This window comes from Rana temporaria, chromosome 8 (genome assembly GCF_905171775.1).
Source record: "Rana temporaria chromosome 8, aRanTem1.1, whole genome shotgun sequence".
NCBI classification, from domain to species: domain Eukaryota; kingdom Metazoa; phylum Chordata; class Amphibia; order Anura; family Ranidae; genus Rana; species Rana temporaria.
This window is the reverse complement of record NC_053496.1, coordinates 138,443,187-138,462,642: the sequence shown is the minus strand read 5'-3', so window position 1 is coordinate 138,462,642 and position 19,456 is coordinate 138,443,187. Positions and strand designations below refer to the sequence as shown.

General features: G+C 48.1%; 1 protein-coding gene across 3 annotated transcripts in view; it reads left to right on the top strand.

Moving 5' to 3' along the window:
• Positions 1–19,456, top strand: part of RASSF4 (Ras association domain family member 4) — a 283,607-nt gene that overhangs the window by 136,527 nt on the left and 127,624 nt on the right. For all 3 annotated transcript variants that reach the window (XM_040320772.1, XM_040320771.1, XM_040320770.1), the window contains exon 3: positions 5,374–5,450. In XM_040320772.1, the coding sequence (XP_040176706.1) occupies positions 5,392–5,450 (59 nt within the window). In that variant the 5' untranslated portion in view covers positions 5,374–5,391. The remainder of the gene's footprint in view (positions 1–5,373; positions 5,451–19,456) is intronic.

The window sequence follows — 19,456 nt, the reverse complement described above, 5'->3', positions numbered from 1 at the left end:
CTGTTGCTAACTTCTGCTGAGCGGCTGCTGAGCGACTGCTGGTCAAAAAACTGATGCCTTCTCGAGCCCAAAAATGTGGAGTGTCTAGTCACACAGCCATGAGGAAAAAACTGACATGGCTGCCCCCAGTGAATAGACCTGCCTAGCAAGAGTCCACGCCTCTGATACAAAAAACTTTACTAACAAGAACAGAGATGTGTGGCATGCAAATTCTGGCCAGCAGATGGCAGCAGTGAAAGAAATGCATGAAAACAAACATGGAGAAATAAAGATTAATAATACAATGTACAAATAACTGTGAGGAGAACAGCACAGACAGTACATCACCTAATGACATCATTCCCACAAAAATGTGCCGATATTTTGGCACCTGCAATCACACACCTTATAAACCAATCATTTAAGGAAGGTATGGTACCGACCTCCCTAAAACAAGGCATAACTAAACCCATTCTGAAAAAAAAACAACCTCGACCCCAAAGACCCAAACCATCGTCGACCCATAACAGGTCTAAACATCTTCTCCAAGGTAATAGAGAAAGCAGTAGTGCAACAGCTACAACACCATTTAGACACCCACAAACTACTGGACCCACTACAATCGGGTTTCCGTCCAGGTCACGGGACGGAAACAGCACTTCTCAAAATATGGGATGACGCTCTCGAAGCAGCAGACGAAGCAGAATCATGTCTTCTGATACTGCTGGACCTGAGTGCTGTCTCTGATACAGTAGACCACAAAATGTTGCTGACTCGCCTAGCAGAAGTAGCTAGAGTTGCAGACTCGGATCTACCCTGGTGCACCTCCTTCGTGGAAAATCGATCCCAGACAGTGAAACTAGGTCCTTTCACTTCAGAAAAACGTACCGTGTCATGGAGAGTCCCTTAAGGGTCACCCCTGTCGCCTGTACTATTCAATATTTATCTCCGCCCTCTCCTCAAAATTATCAGTAACCAGGATTTATTCTACCATTCCCAAGTTTACTTTCATATCAGCATCAAAAAGAATCATTACCTCGGGCTAGAAAAATGCCTCACTTTGATAGAGAACTGGATGACGGAGAGTTACCTTAAACTCAATGGATCAAAAACAGAACTTCTTCTGCTCCACGCAAATCGAAAGAGACTTGCTACGACGACATGGACCCCATTTTCGGACAAACCATCACCCCTAGCACCAAAGTCAAAAGCCTCGGAGTCACTTTTGACTCCGACATGACAATGGATGCACAAATAGGTTCAGTAGTCAGCGGATCTCACCATCTGCTGTGCCTGCTAAGTAGACTCGTTCCCTTCATCCCAAAAGAAGACACAGCAGTAGTGGTGGGAACAATAATCAACTCCAGGCTCGACTATGCAAATGCTCTTTACCTCGGACTCCCAAAATACCAGGTTGTTCGTCTACAAGTCGTCCAGAATACGGCGGCACGACTTGTAACAGGAAAAAAACCCTGGGAATCAATCACTCCCTCCCTCAGGTCCCTCCACTGGCTGCCCGTAAAGGACTGGATCACATTTAAGGCCCTCTGCCTGACGCACAAATGTGTACAAGGAATCGCTCCCCAATATTTATGTGAGAAAATAAAATACCACAACCCCAATCGCGTTATCCGATCAACTAACCAAAATCTACTTCAAATCCCCAAGGCCCGCTACAAGACCAAAGGACGACAAAGATTTGCAGTCCAACGACCTCGACTGTGGAACGCATTACCAGCCAATATCCGAACTGAAGTAATTCACCAGGCCTTCAGAAAAAAACTCAAGACCCACGTATTCTGAAGGCTAAATAGAAGGAAATGGATACCAAGCGCCTTGAAGCGATTCAGTTCGCATTTGTAGCGCTATACAAGTTTTTCACTCACTCATTTAAGCAACAGACAGAATGGATTCATGAAAGACAGAAGCTGTCAGTCAAGCCTGATTTCTTTTTATGAAGCGGTAAGTAAAACCTTGGACAGAGGCGTGGCAGTGGACGTGGTATACAGTTCCGCACACACGGCTCATGTGTAAGATAAAGTCTACAGGATTGGAAATATCAGTTTGTAAATGGATAGAAAACTGGCTGAAAGACAGAATTCAGAGAGTAGTGGTTAATGATTCTTATTCTGAATGGTCTAAGGTTATCAGTGGTGTACCCCAAGGTTCAGTGTTGGGACCCTTACTTTTTAATATCTTTATAAATGATATTGGGTCTGAGATCAAAAGTAAAATTTCTGTCTTTGCAGATGACACCAAGCTATGCAGTGGAATAACGTCCTTACAGGATGTCTCCAATTTACAAGCCGACCTCAATGCTCTGTCTAATTGGGCGACTATGTGGCAGATGAGGTTTAATGTTGATAAATGTAAAGTTATGCACTTGGGGGCTAAGAATATGCATGCATTATACATACTAGGGGGAGTACAACTGAGGGGATCCGTAGTGGAGAAGAATCTGAGGGTTTTGGTAGATCATAAGCTCAATAATGGCATGCAATGCCAAGCTGCATTTTCCAAACCGAGCAAAGTCCTTTCTTGTATTAAGAGAGGTATTGACTCCAGAGAGAGAGATATCATTTTGCCCCTGTACAAATCATTAGTAAGACCTCATCTGGAATATGCAGTTCAGTTTTGGACTCCAGTTCTCAAAAAGGATATCGGGGAGCTGGAGAAAGTGCAGAGAAGGGCAACCAAACTGATAAGAGGCATGGAGGAGCTCAGCTACATTATGAGGAAAGATTACTAAAGAAAGAGAACTGAATTTATTCACTCTGGAGATGAGGAGAATAAGGGGGGATATGATCCACATGTACAAATATATAAGAGGTCCATATAGTGAACTTGGTGTTGAGACATTCACTTTACGTTCAACACTGAGGACAAGGGGGCACTCTTTACCTCTAGAGGAAAAGAGATTTAATCTCCAAATACGGAAAGGTTTCTTCACAGTAAGAGCTGTGAAAATGTGGAACAGACTCCCTCCAGAGGTGGTTCTGGCCAGCTCAGTAGATTGCTTTAAGAAAGGCCTGGATACTTTCCTAAATGTACATAATATAACTGAGTACTAAGATTTGTAGGTAAAGTTGATCCAGGGTAAATCCAATTGCCTCTCGGGGGATCAGGAAGGAATTTTTTCCCCTGGTGTACCAAATTGGATCATGCTCTGCTGGGGTTTTTTGCCTTCCTCTGGATCAACTGTGGGTATGGAGTTGGGTGATTGGGATTGTACTATGTTTTTTATTTTGTTTGTTTATTTTTTTTTGTGGTTGAACTGGATGGACTTGTGTCTTTTTTCAACCTAACTATGTAACTAACTAACTATGTAAGACCAAAAGAAAGCTCTATTTGTGTGAAAAAAAGGACATCAATTTCATATGGGTACAATGTTGTATGACTGAGTAATTGTCATTCAAAATGTGAGAGCACCGAAAGCTGAAAATTGGTCTGGTTAGGAAGGGGGTTTAAGTGCCCAGTTGTCAAGTGGTTAATACAAAATAGTTTATATTTTTCCCTGTTTTCTGTATTATCAAAACAACGAAATGACAATGCTTTCTGCTTTCCCTGACATATTTGCTTTCAAGTCAGAAATGGTTTTAGAAGTGAATTGATTTTTGCTGGTTGTGTCAGGCAAGTGTAATCCCAAGATTTTATATTTCACTACCCACTACACCAAAAAAATGTCATGAACGAGGAGGTAAGTAGTGTTTAAAGTAGATGTAAATCAGATTCATAGAATTTGAGCTGGGCTACAAATATCTGCAGTGTTTTGTTATCTCTCTTCAAAGCACTATTTCCCATGCATGTCTCCTGCCCCATTATTCTGTTATCAGCCTGATAACTCCTGACTAGGGATGAGCCGAACCCCCCCCCGTTCGGTTCGCACCAGAACCTTTCGAACGGACCGAACGTTCTCGCAAACTTTAGAACCCCATTGAAATCTATGGGACTTGAACGTGCTAGTTTTAACTACTTGCCGACCGCGCACCGTCATTATACGGCGGCAGGTCGGCTCTCCTGGGCGAGAGCCCGTAGCTATACGGCGGCTCTTTGAGCGGCCACTAGGGGCGCTTGCGTGCCGCCGGAGGCACGTGCCCCCCGCTCGCCCCCGACTCCCGTGCATGTGCCCGGCGGGCTCGATCGCCGCCGGGCACCCGCGATTGCTCGTTACAGAGCGGGGACCGGGAGCTGTGTGTGTAAACACATAGCTCTCGGTCCTGTCAGGGGGGGAAAATGCTGATCTTCTGTTCATACAATGTATGAACAGAGGATCAGTGTTTCCCCTAGTGAGGCCACCCCCCCCCCCCCACAGTAAGAACACACCCAGGGACATACTTAACCCCTTCCCCGCCCCCTAGTGTTAACCCCTTCACTGCCAATGGCATTTTTATAGTAATCCAATGCAGGGGGGTTGTATTATAGGAGGGGGGTTCTGTATTGTAAGGGGGGTCTGCTCTGTAGGGGTGAATCTATATTGTAGAGGGGGTTCTGTATTGTAAGGAGGGTGTCTGTATTGTAGGGGAGGGGGGTCTTCACTGTAGGGGTGGGTCTGTATTGTGGGGGAGACTGTAGGGGTATGGGTCTGCACTGTAGGGGAAGACTGTAGGGGGGTCTGCGTAACATGCAGGGGGTCCAGAACTGTTAGGGGGGTGTCTGTGTAACATATAGGTGTCTAGAGCTGTGGGGGGCTGTGTAATGTAAAGTGATGCAGGGTGCTGTATAATGTAAAGGGGTCCAGTGGTGCAGTTGTGGAGAGGAGTACACAGTAGTGACAGAGATATTGAAGGATGCAGGGGGAACAGTGGGGTTTTTACATTTTACCGTGGGGGGGGGGGGGAGATATAGCATCCGCCCCGGGTGCCAAATGCTCTAGGTATGCCCCTGCTGGCAGGCCAGGCCACAGGCGGATTCTGCAGGAATGACAGCATGGGCGGCTGTCCCTGCCTTGTTAGGAGTCAGAGATCATCTTAAATGTTCGCCCGCGGGCGCGGCGCTCCTCCGTGCGGACGCTGGATGGATCAGCTGTCAGCTTAGCCAGGCAGCACAGGCTGCAGTGACAGTGTCACTGGCAATCTGTGGGTTACTCATAAAGATTGCCGCCGCTCGGCGACAGTGCGGTGGCCATCTTTAAAACTGGACACCATGCTTGCCATGCCTTTTTCTTGACAATAGATTTCTTATCAGTCTTCCAATCGAACAGAGCAAATGGGCAGAACTGAATTTGAACAACATTCACAAAACTGTTCACAAACTGAACTCAGGCAAGATTTGCTCAACCTTGCTGATTTTAAATGTATTGCTGTTTCATTGTCAGTCTAACACCTTACTTTTTGCCAGTTAATTTTTAGCTTGTTTGCTGCCTGTAGTATCTGATGTACTATATTTCTGTTACAGGAGCATCAGCAACTGAGGATGGGAGATGGTGAACTAAACCCATATGTGAGGATAAGCAGCACTAAATATATTTTACGGTAAGGATTTATTTTGCTGTAAATAATGATTTAGTAAAACCATAAATGTATTGCAAGGATAAAAACCAAGTTGGAGATTTCCAGCTGACAATGATTAAAAAGCTTGAAATTTAGGCAAAAACACTAATGGGTATAACAAGTAATAATGTGCATAGTGATTTCAGAGTGCTGCAAAATTACCAATTCCACTGTCTGGAATTTCACAGAATCAGAAACTCACAGTTTTTGCTAGTTGAGCTGCTTAGGCAAAATTTGTTTAGATAGAAGAAGTTTGAGATTTTTTGGGGGGTTATAGGGTTTTTAATTTTACTCTTGTCTGAAAGCATTTATAAGTTGGCTGCTTAGTGTTCTTTGTAGTTTGTTTTTTCTTTTTTAAGTATTTGATATTAAAGGTGTTGTAAACCCTTGTGTTTTTTCACCTTAAAGCGGAGCTCCACCCTAAAGTGGAACTCACGCTGATCGGCACCCGCCCCCCCTCCGGTGTCACATTTGACACCTTTCAGGGGGGAGGGGGGTGCAGATACCTGTCTAAAGACAGGTATTTGCACCCACTTCCGGCCACACGCTACGGGCAAAAGACGGGTTTTTCTGACTTCCCGTCTGTCGCCCGTTGTGTGCTGGGAACACTCGGCTCCCAGCACACAGCGTGTGAGCCAATCGGCGGGCGCTACGCGACTCGCGCATGCGCCATAGGGAACCGGGTAGTGAAGCCGGAGCGCTTCACTTTCTGGTTCCCTCACTGAGGATGGCGGGGGGAGCAGCAGAGAGACGAGCAATCGCTCGTCCTCTACTGCGGACGGCGCTGGACTCCAGGACAGGTAAGTGTCCTAATATTAAAAGTCAGCAGCTGCAGTATTTGTAGCTGCTGGCTTTTAATATTTTTTTATACTGGCACATCCGCTTTAATGCATTCTATGCATTAAGATGAAAAACCTTCTGTGCTTCAGCTGCCCCTCAGAGCGCCCCTTTTACTTACCTGAACCCGATCTTTCCAGCGATGGAGACAGGCACACCAGCTCCAGCCGGTGTCTCGGGTTCTGATTGGATAGTTTGATAGCAGCATAGCCATTCTCTCCCGCTGCTGTCAATCAAATCCAATGATGTGGGAGCCGGTGGGAGGGGCCAAGTCCTGTTGTCTGTGTCAATAGATGCAGCAGCAGGACACAGGAGCGTGCCCGCACGAGTGTCCCGAGGGAGAGCAGCTCTCCACAGGGAACTCGATAAGAAGAGGAGCGCCGCTGAGGGACCTCATAAGAGAAGGACCAGGGCCACACTGTGCAAAACCAACTGCACATCATGGGACATAGAGGTCCCGCTGCTCTTTTTGAGGATTCAGTGCTTACTACAAAACTGTAGTAACTTCCTCTATGGGAGGAGTTATATAGGGGATCACTTCCTGTCTAAAGACCTTGGTCTACCAGTGTCCATTCACCTGATAATGGAGTATAATCCAGCAGGTAATAGACCTGAGTCAGGTAAAGAATATTAGCCTGACTCTGTGTCCCATGATGTATTTAAAGAAAAGTATTTTACAGGTAAGTATGACGAAAAAATCAAATTTTTTCAAAGACTGAATTACCTACTGCCTCCAAAAGTCTATTCTCCACCAGAATATAATCTAACCTTGAATTCATATTATGCAATGAGCAAGGCTTTTTTTCTCAGGGAAAAAGTGCAGTAACTCACGCCTAAGCTACACCTGCCTCTGCCCCCTACCCACCCCTAGAACCTCCTCTTGTCTCAACCCCTAGCACCACTCCCTTTAGAGAACAGGTATAATTTGGGGGACTATACAAGTAATTTGTATAACATTTGTTAAAAAAAAGCAATATAGTGAAATACACAACACATTAAATATCCAGCTCCTACCAAAGAAAACTCAGAGGCACTTCCAGATGATTTCAACCGGCCCATATCCAGCAGAGAGACACCCTCGTCTCACTAAAGCCCCATAACCAGCAAATAGACTGCCCCATATGCAGCAAAGAGACAGCTCCATATACAGCAGAGCCAGCCCCCTAACCAGCAAATAGACTGCCCCATATCCAGCGAAGAGACAGGCCCATAACCAGCAAAGAGACAGGCCCATAACCAGCAAAGAGACAGGCCCATAACCAGCAAATAGACTGCCCCATATCTAGCAAAGAGACTGTCCCATAACCAGCAAATAGACAGACCCATATCCAGCAAAGACACAGGCCCATAACCAGCAAATAGACAGCCCCATATACAGTAAAGAGACATCCCCATAACCAGCAAAGAGACAGCTCCAAAACAAGCAAAGGGACAGCTCCATATCCAGCAGAGACAGCCCAATCCAGGTATGAGACAGCCCCTTCTAGCTCAGAGACAGCCCCTTCCAGTTTAGAGAGACTCACAGACCCACATCCAATCTGCATTAACAAAGCCTCATCCTGCATGAATACTTTACCAAGAAAGGTGCTCTCTCTCTCTCTCTCTCTTCACACAGATCCAAGAGTGGCTGCCACTGAAAGGAGCATTTAGTTTGCAGGGAGAGGCGGAGTGCGGATGATATAACTCCACCCTCCACTGTCTCAGGCATGCTGCAGCCGAAACTGTACAGTAGGTGTTTGTGATATTGTGCTTTTAGCACGACAGCGTCGCGCTGATACTCGGCGACATGGTGCCGAGATCTCGCCGACATCTCGCACTCACTGGAATAGTGACAGCACATCCCAGCAAGCGCGTCATAGAAGCGATGGGAGATCCGACTTGGATTCCCGCCAATTCTACACGTGTGCGGCGTTTGTTATGAATCCTGAGGGGGAAGTCCCCGCCGGATTTTAAATAAAAATCCGGCATGGGTCCCCCCCTCAGGAGCATACCGGGCCCTTAGGTCTGTTATGGGTTGTAAGGAGAGCCCCCATACGCCGAAAAAAAACGGCGTAGGGGGTCCCCCTACAATCCATACCAGACCCGTATCCAAAGCACGCTACCCGGCCAGCCAGGAAGGGAGTGGGGACGAGCGAGCGCCCCCCCCCTCCTGAGCCGTACCAGGCTGCATGCCCTCAACATGGGGGGGTTGGGGGCAGGGGGGCGCACTGCGGCCCCCCCCACCTCAGAGCACCCTGTCCCCATGTTGATGAGGACAGGGCCCCTTCTCGACAACCCTGGCCGTTGGTTGTCGGGGTATGCGGGCGGGAGGCTTATCGGAATCTGGGAGCCCCCTTTAATAAGGGGGCCCCCAGATACCGGCCCCCCACCCTAAGTGAATGAGTATGGGGTACATCGTACCCCTACCCATTCACCTGCAAGAAAAGTGGTAAAAACACAAATAAACCACACAGTGTAATAAAATATTTTATTAGTCTGCTCCGGAGGCCGCCCCCTGTCTTCTTTATTAGCTCTTTTACCAGGGGGAGCTTCTTCTTTGACGTCTTCGGGTGGGTGGGGGCTGCCGTCTGGTTCTCTTCCACCGCCGGGGGGGGTGGCTTTTAAAAAAGCCCCCACCCCCCCGGCGGGTTTCCTCCGGCGTCTTCGGCGGGGCTCTTCTTCTTCCGCTATCCCGACGGGTCTTCTCCGCTATCCGGGGGGTCTCGCCGCTCTCCGCTGTTGACTCGGCGCACCCCGGTTCTTCGTCTCGCAGTCCGGTCCCTTCTTCCGTGCTGTACGTCTTCTTCCGCGCTGTGACGTCATGTTCTTCACTTTTCTTCTTCTCCCGATGTTGACACGCCGGTCCTCCTCGCTGAAATGACGGATGCGCGCCTTGCATTGGACCTATATAGGCCTCACAGTCCCATCATGCTCTGTACCTACCCATGTGATACCTACCCACGTGGTAGGTATCACATGGGTAGGTACAGAGCATGATGGGACTGTGAGGCCTATATAGGTCCGATGCAAGGCGCGCATCCGTCATTTCAGCGAGGAGAACCGGCGTGTCAACATCGGGAGAAGAAGAGAAGTGAAGAACATGACGTCACAGCGCGGAAGAAGAACTCACAGCACAGAAGAAGACGTACAGCACGGAAGAAGGGACCGGACTGCGAGACGAAGAACCGGGGTGCGCCGAGTCAACAGCGGAGAGCGGCGAGACCCCCCGGATAGCGGAGAAGACCCGTCGGGATAGCGGAAGAAGAAGAGCCCCGCCGAAGACGCCGGAGGAAACCCGCCGGGGGGGTGGGGGCTTTTTTAAAAGCCACCCCCCCCCGGCGGTGGAAGAGAACCAGACGGCGGCCCCCACCCACCCGAAGACGTCAAAGAAGAAGCCCCCCCTGGTAAAAGAGCTAATAAAGAAGACAGGAGGCGGCCTCCGGAGCAGACTAATAAAATATTTTATTACACTGTGTGGTTTATTTGTGTTTTTACCACTTTTCTTGCAGGTGAATGGGTAGGGGTACGATGTACCCCATACTCATTCACTTAGGGTGGGGGGCCGGTATCTGGGGGCCCCCTTATTAAAGGGGGCTCCCAGATTCCGATAAGCCTCCCGCCCGCATACCCCGACAACCAACGGCCAGGGTTGTCGGGAAGGGGCCCTGTCCTCATCAACATGGGGACAGGGTGCTCTGAGGTGGGGGGGGGCGCAGTGCGCCCCCCTGCCCCAGAGCACCCAACCCCCCATGTTGAGGGCATGCAGCCTGGTACGGCTCAGGAGGGGGGGGGCGCTCGCTCGTCCCCACTCCCTTCCTGGCTGGCCGGGTAGCGTGCTTTGGATACGGGTCTGGTATGGATTGTAGGGGGACCCCCTACGCCGTTTTTTTTTGGCGTAGGGGGGCTCTCCTTACAACCCATAACAGACCTAAGGGCCCGGTATGCTCCTGAGGGGGGGACCCATGCCGGATTTTTATTTAAAATCCGGCGGGGACTTCCCCCTCAGGATTCATAACAAACGCCGCACACGTGTAGAATTGGCGGGAATCCAAGTCGGATCTCCCGTCGCTTCTATGACGGCTCTGTCTCCATCGCGGCAAGCCAGCTCGGCGCTGGCTCCCGCGATGGGGCTCGTAGGTGCTCAATCTCGCCGAGAAAGAGAGCGAGATTGACACAAAATCGGGTTCACCTACTGTATACGATCGCCGACTTATGCAGCTGCCCCTTCATGTCGAGGTCACCCTGCTTCCCTGTCTGTGTCTGGCATATGTGGAGGAACGGCTTTCCAGCATGTTCCACCAGAAAAAAAAGCCCTTGCAGTGAGGAATGGAGTAATCAGTCTCTTGCCCTTGGGTGTTGGGCCTTCCATACATCCACCAACTGGCATTGATGTTGTTTTTTCCTTATCGTTCTTAGTTGGTTATTTCTAGTCCCTTGTGCATTCGAAGTACTGTCTATTCGAGGGTCCAAACAAAAGTTAAAGCGGGAGTTCACCCGAATTTTTTTTTTTTTAACATTAGATTGATGCTCATTTTGTCAAGGGGAATCGGGTAGTTTTTCTAAAATCGAAGCAGTACTTACCGTTTTAGAGAGCGATCTTCTCCGCCGTTTCCGTGTATGGTCTTCGGGACTGGGCGTTCCTATTTGATTGACAGGCTTCCGACAGGCTTCCGAAGGTCGCATACATCGCGTCACGAGTAGCCGAAAGAAGCCGAACGTCGGTGCGGCTCTATAAGGCGCCTGCGCACCGACGTTCGGCTACTTTCGGAAAATCGTGACATGATGTATGCGACCGTCGGAAGCCTGTCAATCAAATAGGAACGCCCAGCCCCACAGCCCATACCCGGAAGCGGCGGAGAAGATCGCTATCTAAAACGGTAAGTACTGCTTCGATTTTAAAAAAACTACCCGATTCCCCTAGACAAAATGAGCATCAATCTAATGTTAAAAATTAACTTTTCGGGTGAACCTCTACTTTAAAATCTCCGGCCAAGACTATATTGCCTTTTTTTAAAGCGGAGGTTCACCCTAAAAAACAAGTTTCAACCATGCCATCCAGCATACTAGCGTGAGCTACAGTATGCCTTTATTTTTATTTTTTTGCGCCATACTCACAGTTTAATCCCTTAGTTAATTTTCATACGTTCCTATGCAGAGGGGAACATGATTGACGGCCGGCTATGGCGCGTCACGCGTCCCTAAAATACCCGGAGTAGGACTCGGCTCTTCACGGCGCTATACGGCGCCTGCACACAGACTAGGAGCTGACTGCGCAGGCGCCGTGAAGAGCCAAGTCCTATTTCGGCTATTTTCGGGAAGCGTGACGCGCCATAGCCGGCCGTCAATCATGTTCCCCTCTGCATAGGAACGCCTACTCCACGCGGGGAGTCTGAAAATTAACTAAGGGATTAAACTGTGAGTACGGCGCAAAAAAATAAAATAAAGGTATACTGTAGCTCGCGCTAGTATGCTGGATGGCATGGTAGAATTTTTTATTTTTTTAAGGGTGAACCCCCGCTTTAAATCCATTAATTTATTCAAGATCTCTTTCAAATAGCCCCTTGGGATTTTGTTAGGGCAGTAGACATTAGCCATTGTGCACTCCATCCCCTGTAAGTTTCCATTCAAAAATACGTACCGTCCTTCTGGATCTACTTTCCTGTCTTCCAATACGAATCTTACATCTTTTGCCATCCCTATTGCTACTCCTTTCGCTCTTCTTGTGGGGGAGTCTCCATAGTACCATGTTGGATAGAATTTTGAGTATAGATTTACATTTGTATTTTGTGCTATATGCGTCTCTTGTAAAAATATAATATTTGCAGAGTACCTTCTGATATTTTTTAGTACCTTGTACCTTTTTTTCTGCAGTATTTAACCCTCTAACATTATAGGTTAAGCAGTTTAACAATGTCATCTTAGTTCTACAGTGCCTTGCAAAACTATTCACCCCCTTGGCATATTTTGTGTTTTGTTGCCTCACAACCTGGATTTAACATGAATTGTTTGAGAATTTGCATCATTTAATTTACAGAACATGCCCGCAACTGTGAATTTTTTTTTTTTATTGTGAGGCAAACAACAAATAGGACAAAATAACAGAAAAAGTCAATGTGCATAACTATTCACCCCCCTAAAGTCAATACTTTGTAGAACCACCTTTTGCGGCTATCACAGTCACTATCAAGTCGCTTTGGATAAGTCTCTATGAGCTTGCCACATCTTACCACTAGGATTTTTGCCCATTCCTCTTTGCAAAACCGCTTCAACTCCTTCAAGTTGGATGGTTTGTGCTTGTGATCAGCAATCTTTAAGTCTGACCACAGATTTTCTATTGGATTGATGTCTGGGGTTTGACTAGGCCATTTCAACACATTTACATCAGTGGCGTAACTAGAGACTTCAGGGCCCCGGTGCAAGAAATCATGAAGGCGCCCCCCCTCCACAGTGACGTGACAGTCAGGTGGACCCCTCACACTGGCAGGCGGCGGTCGGGCACCTCACACGAGCGGGTGAAGGCCCCCCCAGACTTGGCTGAATTACAGGGCCCAGTCGAAATGTCGACTGCTGCGACACTGATAATTCCACCACTGGTTAAAGGTGTGCTACGTACATAGTCCGGGGTGTGCTACGTACAGAGTCCGGGGTGTGCTACGTACAGAGTCCGGGGTGTGCTACGTACAGAGTCCAGGGTGTGCTACGTACAGAGTCCGGGGTGTGCTACGTACAGAGTCCGGAGTGTGCTATGTACAGAGTCCGGGGTGTGCTACGTACAGAGTCCAGGCTGTGCTACGTACAGAGTCCGGGGTGTGCTACGTACAGAGTCCGGGGTGTGCTACGTACAGAGTCCGGGGTGTGTTTAACAATCAGCAGATAAAGATACTCCAAAATTCTAGTGTTGGCACCTCAATCATCCCGGCACCATGGTTGTTATGGTGTCAGGATGATTGAAGCGCATTATTTCTATTATCACATGGTAATATAGAATGAAATTATTCAACTCACCATAATGCAGAATCAGTGGGAGCCCTGATGTCACTGTATCCAGCCAGCGGAGTGCTTCCTTACATCTCAGGAGTCCCCAGTCAGCGGAGTGCTTCCTTACATCTCAGGTGTCACTGTCCCCAGCCAGCGGAGTGCTTCCTTACATCTCAGGTGAACCCAGCGGAGTGCTTCCTTACATCTCAGGTGTCCCCAGCGGAGTGCTTCCTTACATCTCAGGTGTCCCCAGCGGAGTGCTTCCTTACATCTCAGGTGTCCCCTGAGCACTGGGGGGGGGGGGGGGGAGAGAGCACTGTGGGGACAGCAGAGATAAGCAGATTAGGAGGAACGGTGGGGTGGCTGCATATAGAAGAATCATTCTCTCCATCTTCTTCCCGCAGTACCTGAATGCCTGCGAGAGGGAGAGGAGCAGAAGCAGGCATTCAGAGACCATGGGAGGACGATGGAGAGAATTATTCTTCTATATGCAGCCATCCCACCTCTCCTCCTATTCAGGTTACAGGGGGCTGCACTTTCTCTCTGATCCCATCGGCAGACCAGGCGGCGGGCGCCGCAGCTCTATTACAGCAGGCAGGGCTCCCTTCTCGTTGTGGTCTTCAGGAGAATGGCGGCTGGCGGAGACATTATCTCCGCCGGCCGCGGACCTCTAGCGGCGGCGCGGGGCCCCGAGTTAATTCTCCCTTGTGCTCTCCTCGGTGGCCTGTGTAGTCCCTGCCCGGAACGAACAGCACACCAGCGGCGGTTGGGCACCTCACACGGGCGGGTGGTGGGCCCCCCGTACTTGGCGGAATTACAGGGCCCAGTCGCAACGGCGACTGCTGCGACACTCATAATTCCGCCACTGATTTATATGTTTCCCCTTAAACCACTCAAGTGTTGCTTTAGCAGTGTGTTTGGGATCATTGTCCTGCTGGAAGGTGAACCTCCGTCCTAGCCTCAAATCACACACAGAGTGGTACAGGTTTTGCTCAATAATATGCCTGTATTTAGCACCATCCATCTTTCCCTCAACTATGACCAGTTTCCCAGTCCTGACTGCTAAAAATGGTGTCCTTTGGGTGATGTGATGTGTTGGGTTTGTGCCAGACATAGGGGCAGATCCACATAGATCTGCACCCGCGCAGCGTATCAGAGATACGCTACGCCGCCGTACCTTACCTGGCGTTCTTTCAAATCCTCAAAGATTTTGCGCCGTAAGTTACGTAGGTGTAGTGTATTTCTGGCGGCGGAATTCAAATCGGCGATTAGGGGGCGTGTTTCATTTAAATGAAGCGCGTCCCCGCGCCGAATGAACTGCGCATGCTCCGTTTCGATATTTCCCGCCGTGCATTGCGCGAAAAAGCCGACTAGAGACGACGTAAGAGAATGCGGCGGCCGCGCGTACGTTCGTGGATCGTTGGAAATAGCTAATTTGCATACCCGACGCGGAAAACGACGCAAACTCCACCCAGCGGACGCCGAAGTATTGCATCTACGATCCGACAGCGTACAAAGCCGTACGCCTGTCGGATCAAACCCAGATGCCATCGTATCTTGGTTTGAGGATTCAAACTAAAGATGCGACGCAGGAAATTTGAAAGTGTAAGGCCCCTTTCACACTACTACGACTTCAAAGTCGCGCGATTATACTGCAATTTTTCGGCCACGGTTTTGTCGCGATTCGCGGCCGCGATTTTAGGGAATGCCTGTGTAAGTGGCATCGAAATCGGACCAAAGTAGTGCAGGGACTACTTTGAAGTCGGAACGACTTGAAGTCATACAAATATAAATGGTTGTCATTGGAAATCATGGGAAACAACTTTTCATGCTTCTTTGCACAAGTCATATAAGTGTGAAAGGGGGCTAATGGACCACCTTAAATCACGCATGGGGCTCGTCCCATAACCCCCTCTGATCATTTGTACAGAACCACCCCAGCCTTTATATCTTCCACTTCTTTCAGACACTGGGGAGCACTTCACCTAACAAAATTGTAGCACTTAGCTAATGCCAATGGTATTTTTCCTCGCTATGGCAAAGTTTTCATCTGCCTTCGCCCGAAATGTTTCGATATAACCAAATGAACAACCTGTATGTCCTTGGGTTAAAGTAGCTGCCATAGCCACCGGTTTACAGGCTTACCATAAAGATGACCAAAGAGCACAACTTCTCCGATCATCTCTGTGGTCTATGGTCTAAGAAACAAGGGGCCAGATCCACATACATTTAGATAGGCGCAGCGTATGTGAGATACGCTACGCCGCTGTAACTTACTTTTGAATTCTTCGAATCCACAAAGAATTTGCGCCGTAAGTTACGGCGGCGTAGTGTATCTCTCGGCGCGTAATTCAAATCGGTGAGTAGGGGGCGTGTTTCATTTAAATGAAGCGCGTCCCCGCACCGAATGAACTGCGCATGAGCCGTCCCTAAATTTCCCGCCGCGCATTGCGCTAAATGACGACGCAACGATGTCATTTTTTTTACTTAGACGTAAATTACGTCCATCCCTATTCACGGACGACTTACGCAAAAAAAACTGCAAATTTCGACGCGGGAACGACGCCCATACTTAACATGGCAAGTCTAGCTATACGCCGCAAAATACCAGCTTTAACTATACGCCGGAAAAAGCCAAATAGAGACGACGTAAGAGAATGCGACGGCCGCGCGTATGTTTGTGGATCGTCAGAAAAAGCTAATTTGCATACTCGACGCGGAAAACGACGCGAACTCCACCAAGCGGACGCCGAAGTATTGCATTTGTTTTAACATAGACGTGAATTACGTACTCAAAAAAAAAAAAAAAAAAATTAAACGCGGGAACGACAGCCATACTTAACATGGCAAATCTAACTATACGCCGCAAATAGCTAATTTGCATACCCGACGCGGAAAACGACGCAAACTCCACCCAGCGGACGCCAAAGTATTGCATCTACGATCCGAAGGCGTACGAAGCCGTACGCCTGTCGGATCGAACCCAGATGCCGTCGTATCTTGGTTTGAGGATTCAAACTAAAGATACGACGCGGGAAATTTGAAAGTACGCCGGCGTATCAGTAGATACGCCGGCGTACTCTCTCTCTGGAACTGGCCCTAGGACTTTGTCACTTTCGGCTTTGCTCAGAAGTAAACAAGCCATTACTGGCTTGTGAGAGCATCTGATCAAACCAATTTTCTAGGGCCTCTGCCGAAAAAAATACATATATAAATATATATACATATACATACACACACACACAGTGTACATACCCTGGCAGAATTTATGATTTCCTGCCCATTTTTCTGAGAATATGAATGATAACACAAAAACTTTTCTTCACTCATAGTTAGACCCCATTCACACCTAAGCGACAAAACGCCCGACGCGGGACGCTTCTGTCGCTAGAGGGGAGAATTCCCATTGCCGTCTATGGAGATGGTTCACATCTCATAGACGCGCAACGCCTGTCGCCTGAAAAAAAGTCCCGGACCCTTTTTTTCACGCGACAGGCGCGTTTTCCCATAGACAGCAATGGGAATACTTTAGGAAAAAAAAAATAAAAATGAAACATTTGTAATCGCGGCAAATCTGCCGCTACACGCGAACGCGGCTGTCGCTTAGGTGTGAATGCAGCCTTAGTGTTTGGCTGAAGCCATTTATTATCAATCAACTGTGTTTACTCTTTTTAAATCATAATCACAACAGAAATTACCCAAATGACCCTGATCAAAAGTTTACATACCCTGGTGATTTTGGCCTGATAACATGCACACAAGTTGACACAAAGGGGTTTAAATGGCTATTAAAGGTAACCATACACCCCTGTGATCTGTGTGTGTGTATAAAAGGTCAATGAGTTTCTGGACTCCTGACAGACCCTTGCATCTTTCATCCAGTGCTGCACTCACATTTCTGGATTCTGAGTCATGGGGAAAGCAAAAGAATTGTCAAAGGATCTGCGGGAAAGGGTAGTTGAACTGTAAAAAACAAAAAAAGGATATACAAAGATATACAAAGAATTTAGAATTCCAATCAGCAGTGTTCAAACTCTAATCAAGAAGTGGAAAATGAGGGCTTCTGTTGAAACCAAACCACAGTCAGGTAGACCAACTAAAATTTGCATTCATAAGCCAGGAAGCTGCGCATGGGAGATGTACTTGAACATTCCAACATGACAATGATTCAAAACACAAGGCCAAGTCGACCTGTCATTGGCTACAGCAGAATAAAGTATAGTTCTGGAGTGGCCATCTCAGTCTCCTGGCCTCAATATCATTGAACCACTCGGGGGAGATCTCAAACATGCAGTTCATGCAAGACAGCCCAAGAATTTACATGGCCCTCTCTAAGGCTGCATTCACATCTAGGCGGACAAAATCGCGGCGTTTTGTCCCGCAAATAGCGGCGTTTTGTACCGCAATTTGCGGCGACAAAACGCCGCGATTGTCCGCCTAGATGTGCCCCTAGATTGTCCCCCTATGGAGATGGTTCCCATCTCCTATGCCGAACGCCGAAAGCCGCCTGAAAAAAAGGTCCGGGACTTTTTGGCAGGCGGACGGCGTTCGGCGTGGAGATGTGAACCATCTCCATAGAGGGCAATGTTAAATCATCCCTCTGGCGTGTCGGGGCGGCAGCGGCGTCACACTACAGGCGACAAAACGCCTAGGTGTGAATGGGCTCTTAGTGCTCTAGAAATGTCCTTATATTAGAGAATGCCTATAAAGTATTATATCGGTGGTACTATACACCAGCTAGATTGGCCCAATTCATTCCAACCTATTCTCCACTTTGCTTTCGAGGATGCTCGCAGGAAGGCTGTATGGCACATATATGCTGGTCATGCCCAAGGGCATGCAGTATATGAATCAGAGTTTATAGTATTCTTGGTAACATGTTCCACATAAACCTTAAAAGGGACCCCTACGAAGCCCTCCTCGGGAAACTAATTGTATAATTATTACGTCCGGAGTGGCAATTGGCCCAACATCTCTTTACTGTAACTAAATTGCAAAAGCCTGGAAATCCCCCACACTTAGTTTTGAAGCAGTAAAGAACCGCATGAATGAGGTCATAGACCCTCAACCCTCTCTGTGTTTAGTGACAGGCTGGAAGGAACAGGGCTGCCTGGGCATCTGGTGCTCTCTGGCGGTCTCCCACCCAAATACTAATCAGGCCAAACTCTGCTGAGCATCCGAGACCATGTGCATTCAGGATGATATGACCGTAGGCACGTAATTACAAGGTCAATTGGTGGATAAGAACAAAATTCTCTTGCAGACGAGGGTTCTCAAGAGCAGCATTTCTCAACTTTTTTTCAGTCAAGGCACTCTTTAAAATTCTGCTTAATCTTGAGGCACCCGATTCTAAAAAAAAACGAAACTAATAGTTTTAGTACACCCAACATTATAGGTGATTTATTCTTCCAAAGCAAATCCACCATTGCACACTGGTACTACCTAGTATTTCAGTGGTTCTGTTCTACCTCACTAAGCTAATGTAAGCCCCGTGTTGACGAGGGTGGCAGGGGAGGGGCAAAAAAGGATGCGGTGCAGGCGTCCGACATCCTCATTATCAACTGATGACGTCATTGGTTGTTAGTACGAAGGTGGCTGGAAGGTTATTTTGGTGCACAATGAAAACCTGTGGCTTTGTGTAAATAGAAAGGCAGTCTTGATCCATCCGCTGGCTTGTATACAATTTGTGGGCAAATTTTTAGGCATTTTGCCAAGGCACCCCTGAAGAAACCCGAAGCACCCCATGGTGCAAAAAGGCTGCCCAAGAGCAATCCTGGTGTCATACTAGTATCAATTTAAAGTTGTTGTAAAGCCTACTTTTGTTTTACCTTAATGCATTCCCTGCATCAAGGTAAAAAATGTTTCAGTATGTGTATCACCCTCTTACCATCCACCCCCCCCCCCCATTATACTTATCTGAGCCCAATCTTGATCCAGCACTGTGCCATTCTGCAGCGTGGCTTTCTCTCTGCTCTCACAGGCTTTGCTGAGAACAGTGGGAGCCATTGGTTCCCTCTGTTGTCAGTCACATCCTGGGATGAGGGAGCACAGCTGAGTCTCATTGTCAGTGTCTATAGATGCAAGCAGTGCAGCTCAAGGTCGAACCCACAGGTGTGCCATGATAGGAAGCAGCTGCCAAGAAAAGCAGGAGCGTTGTTGAGGGACCCGAGAAGAGGAGAATCAGGGCCGCTCAG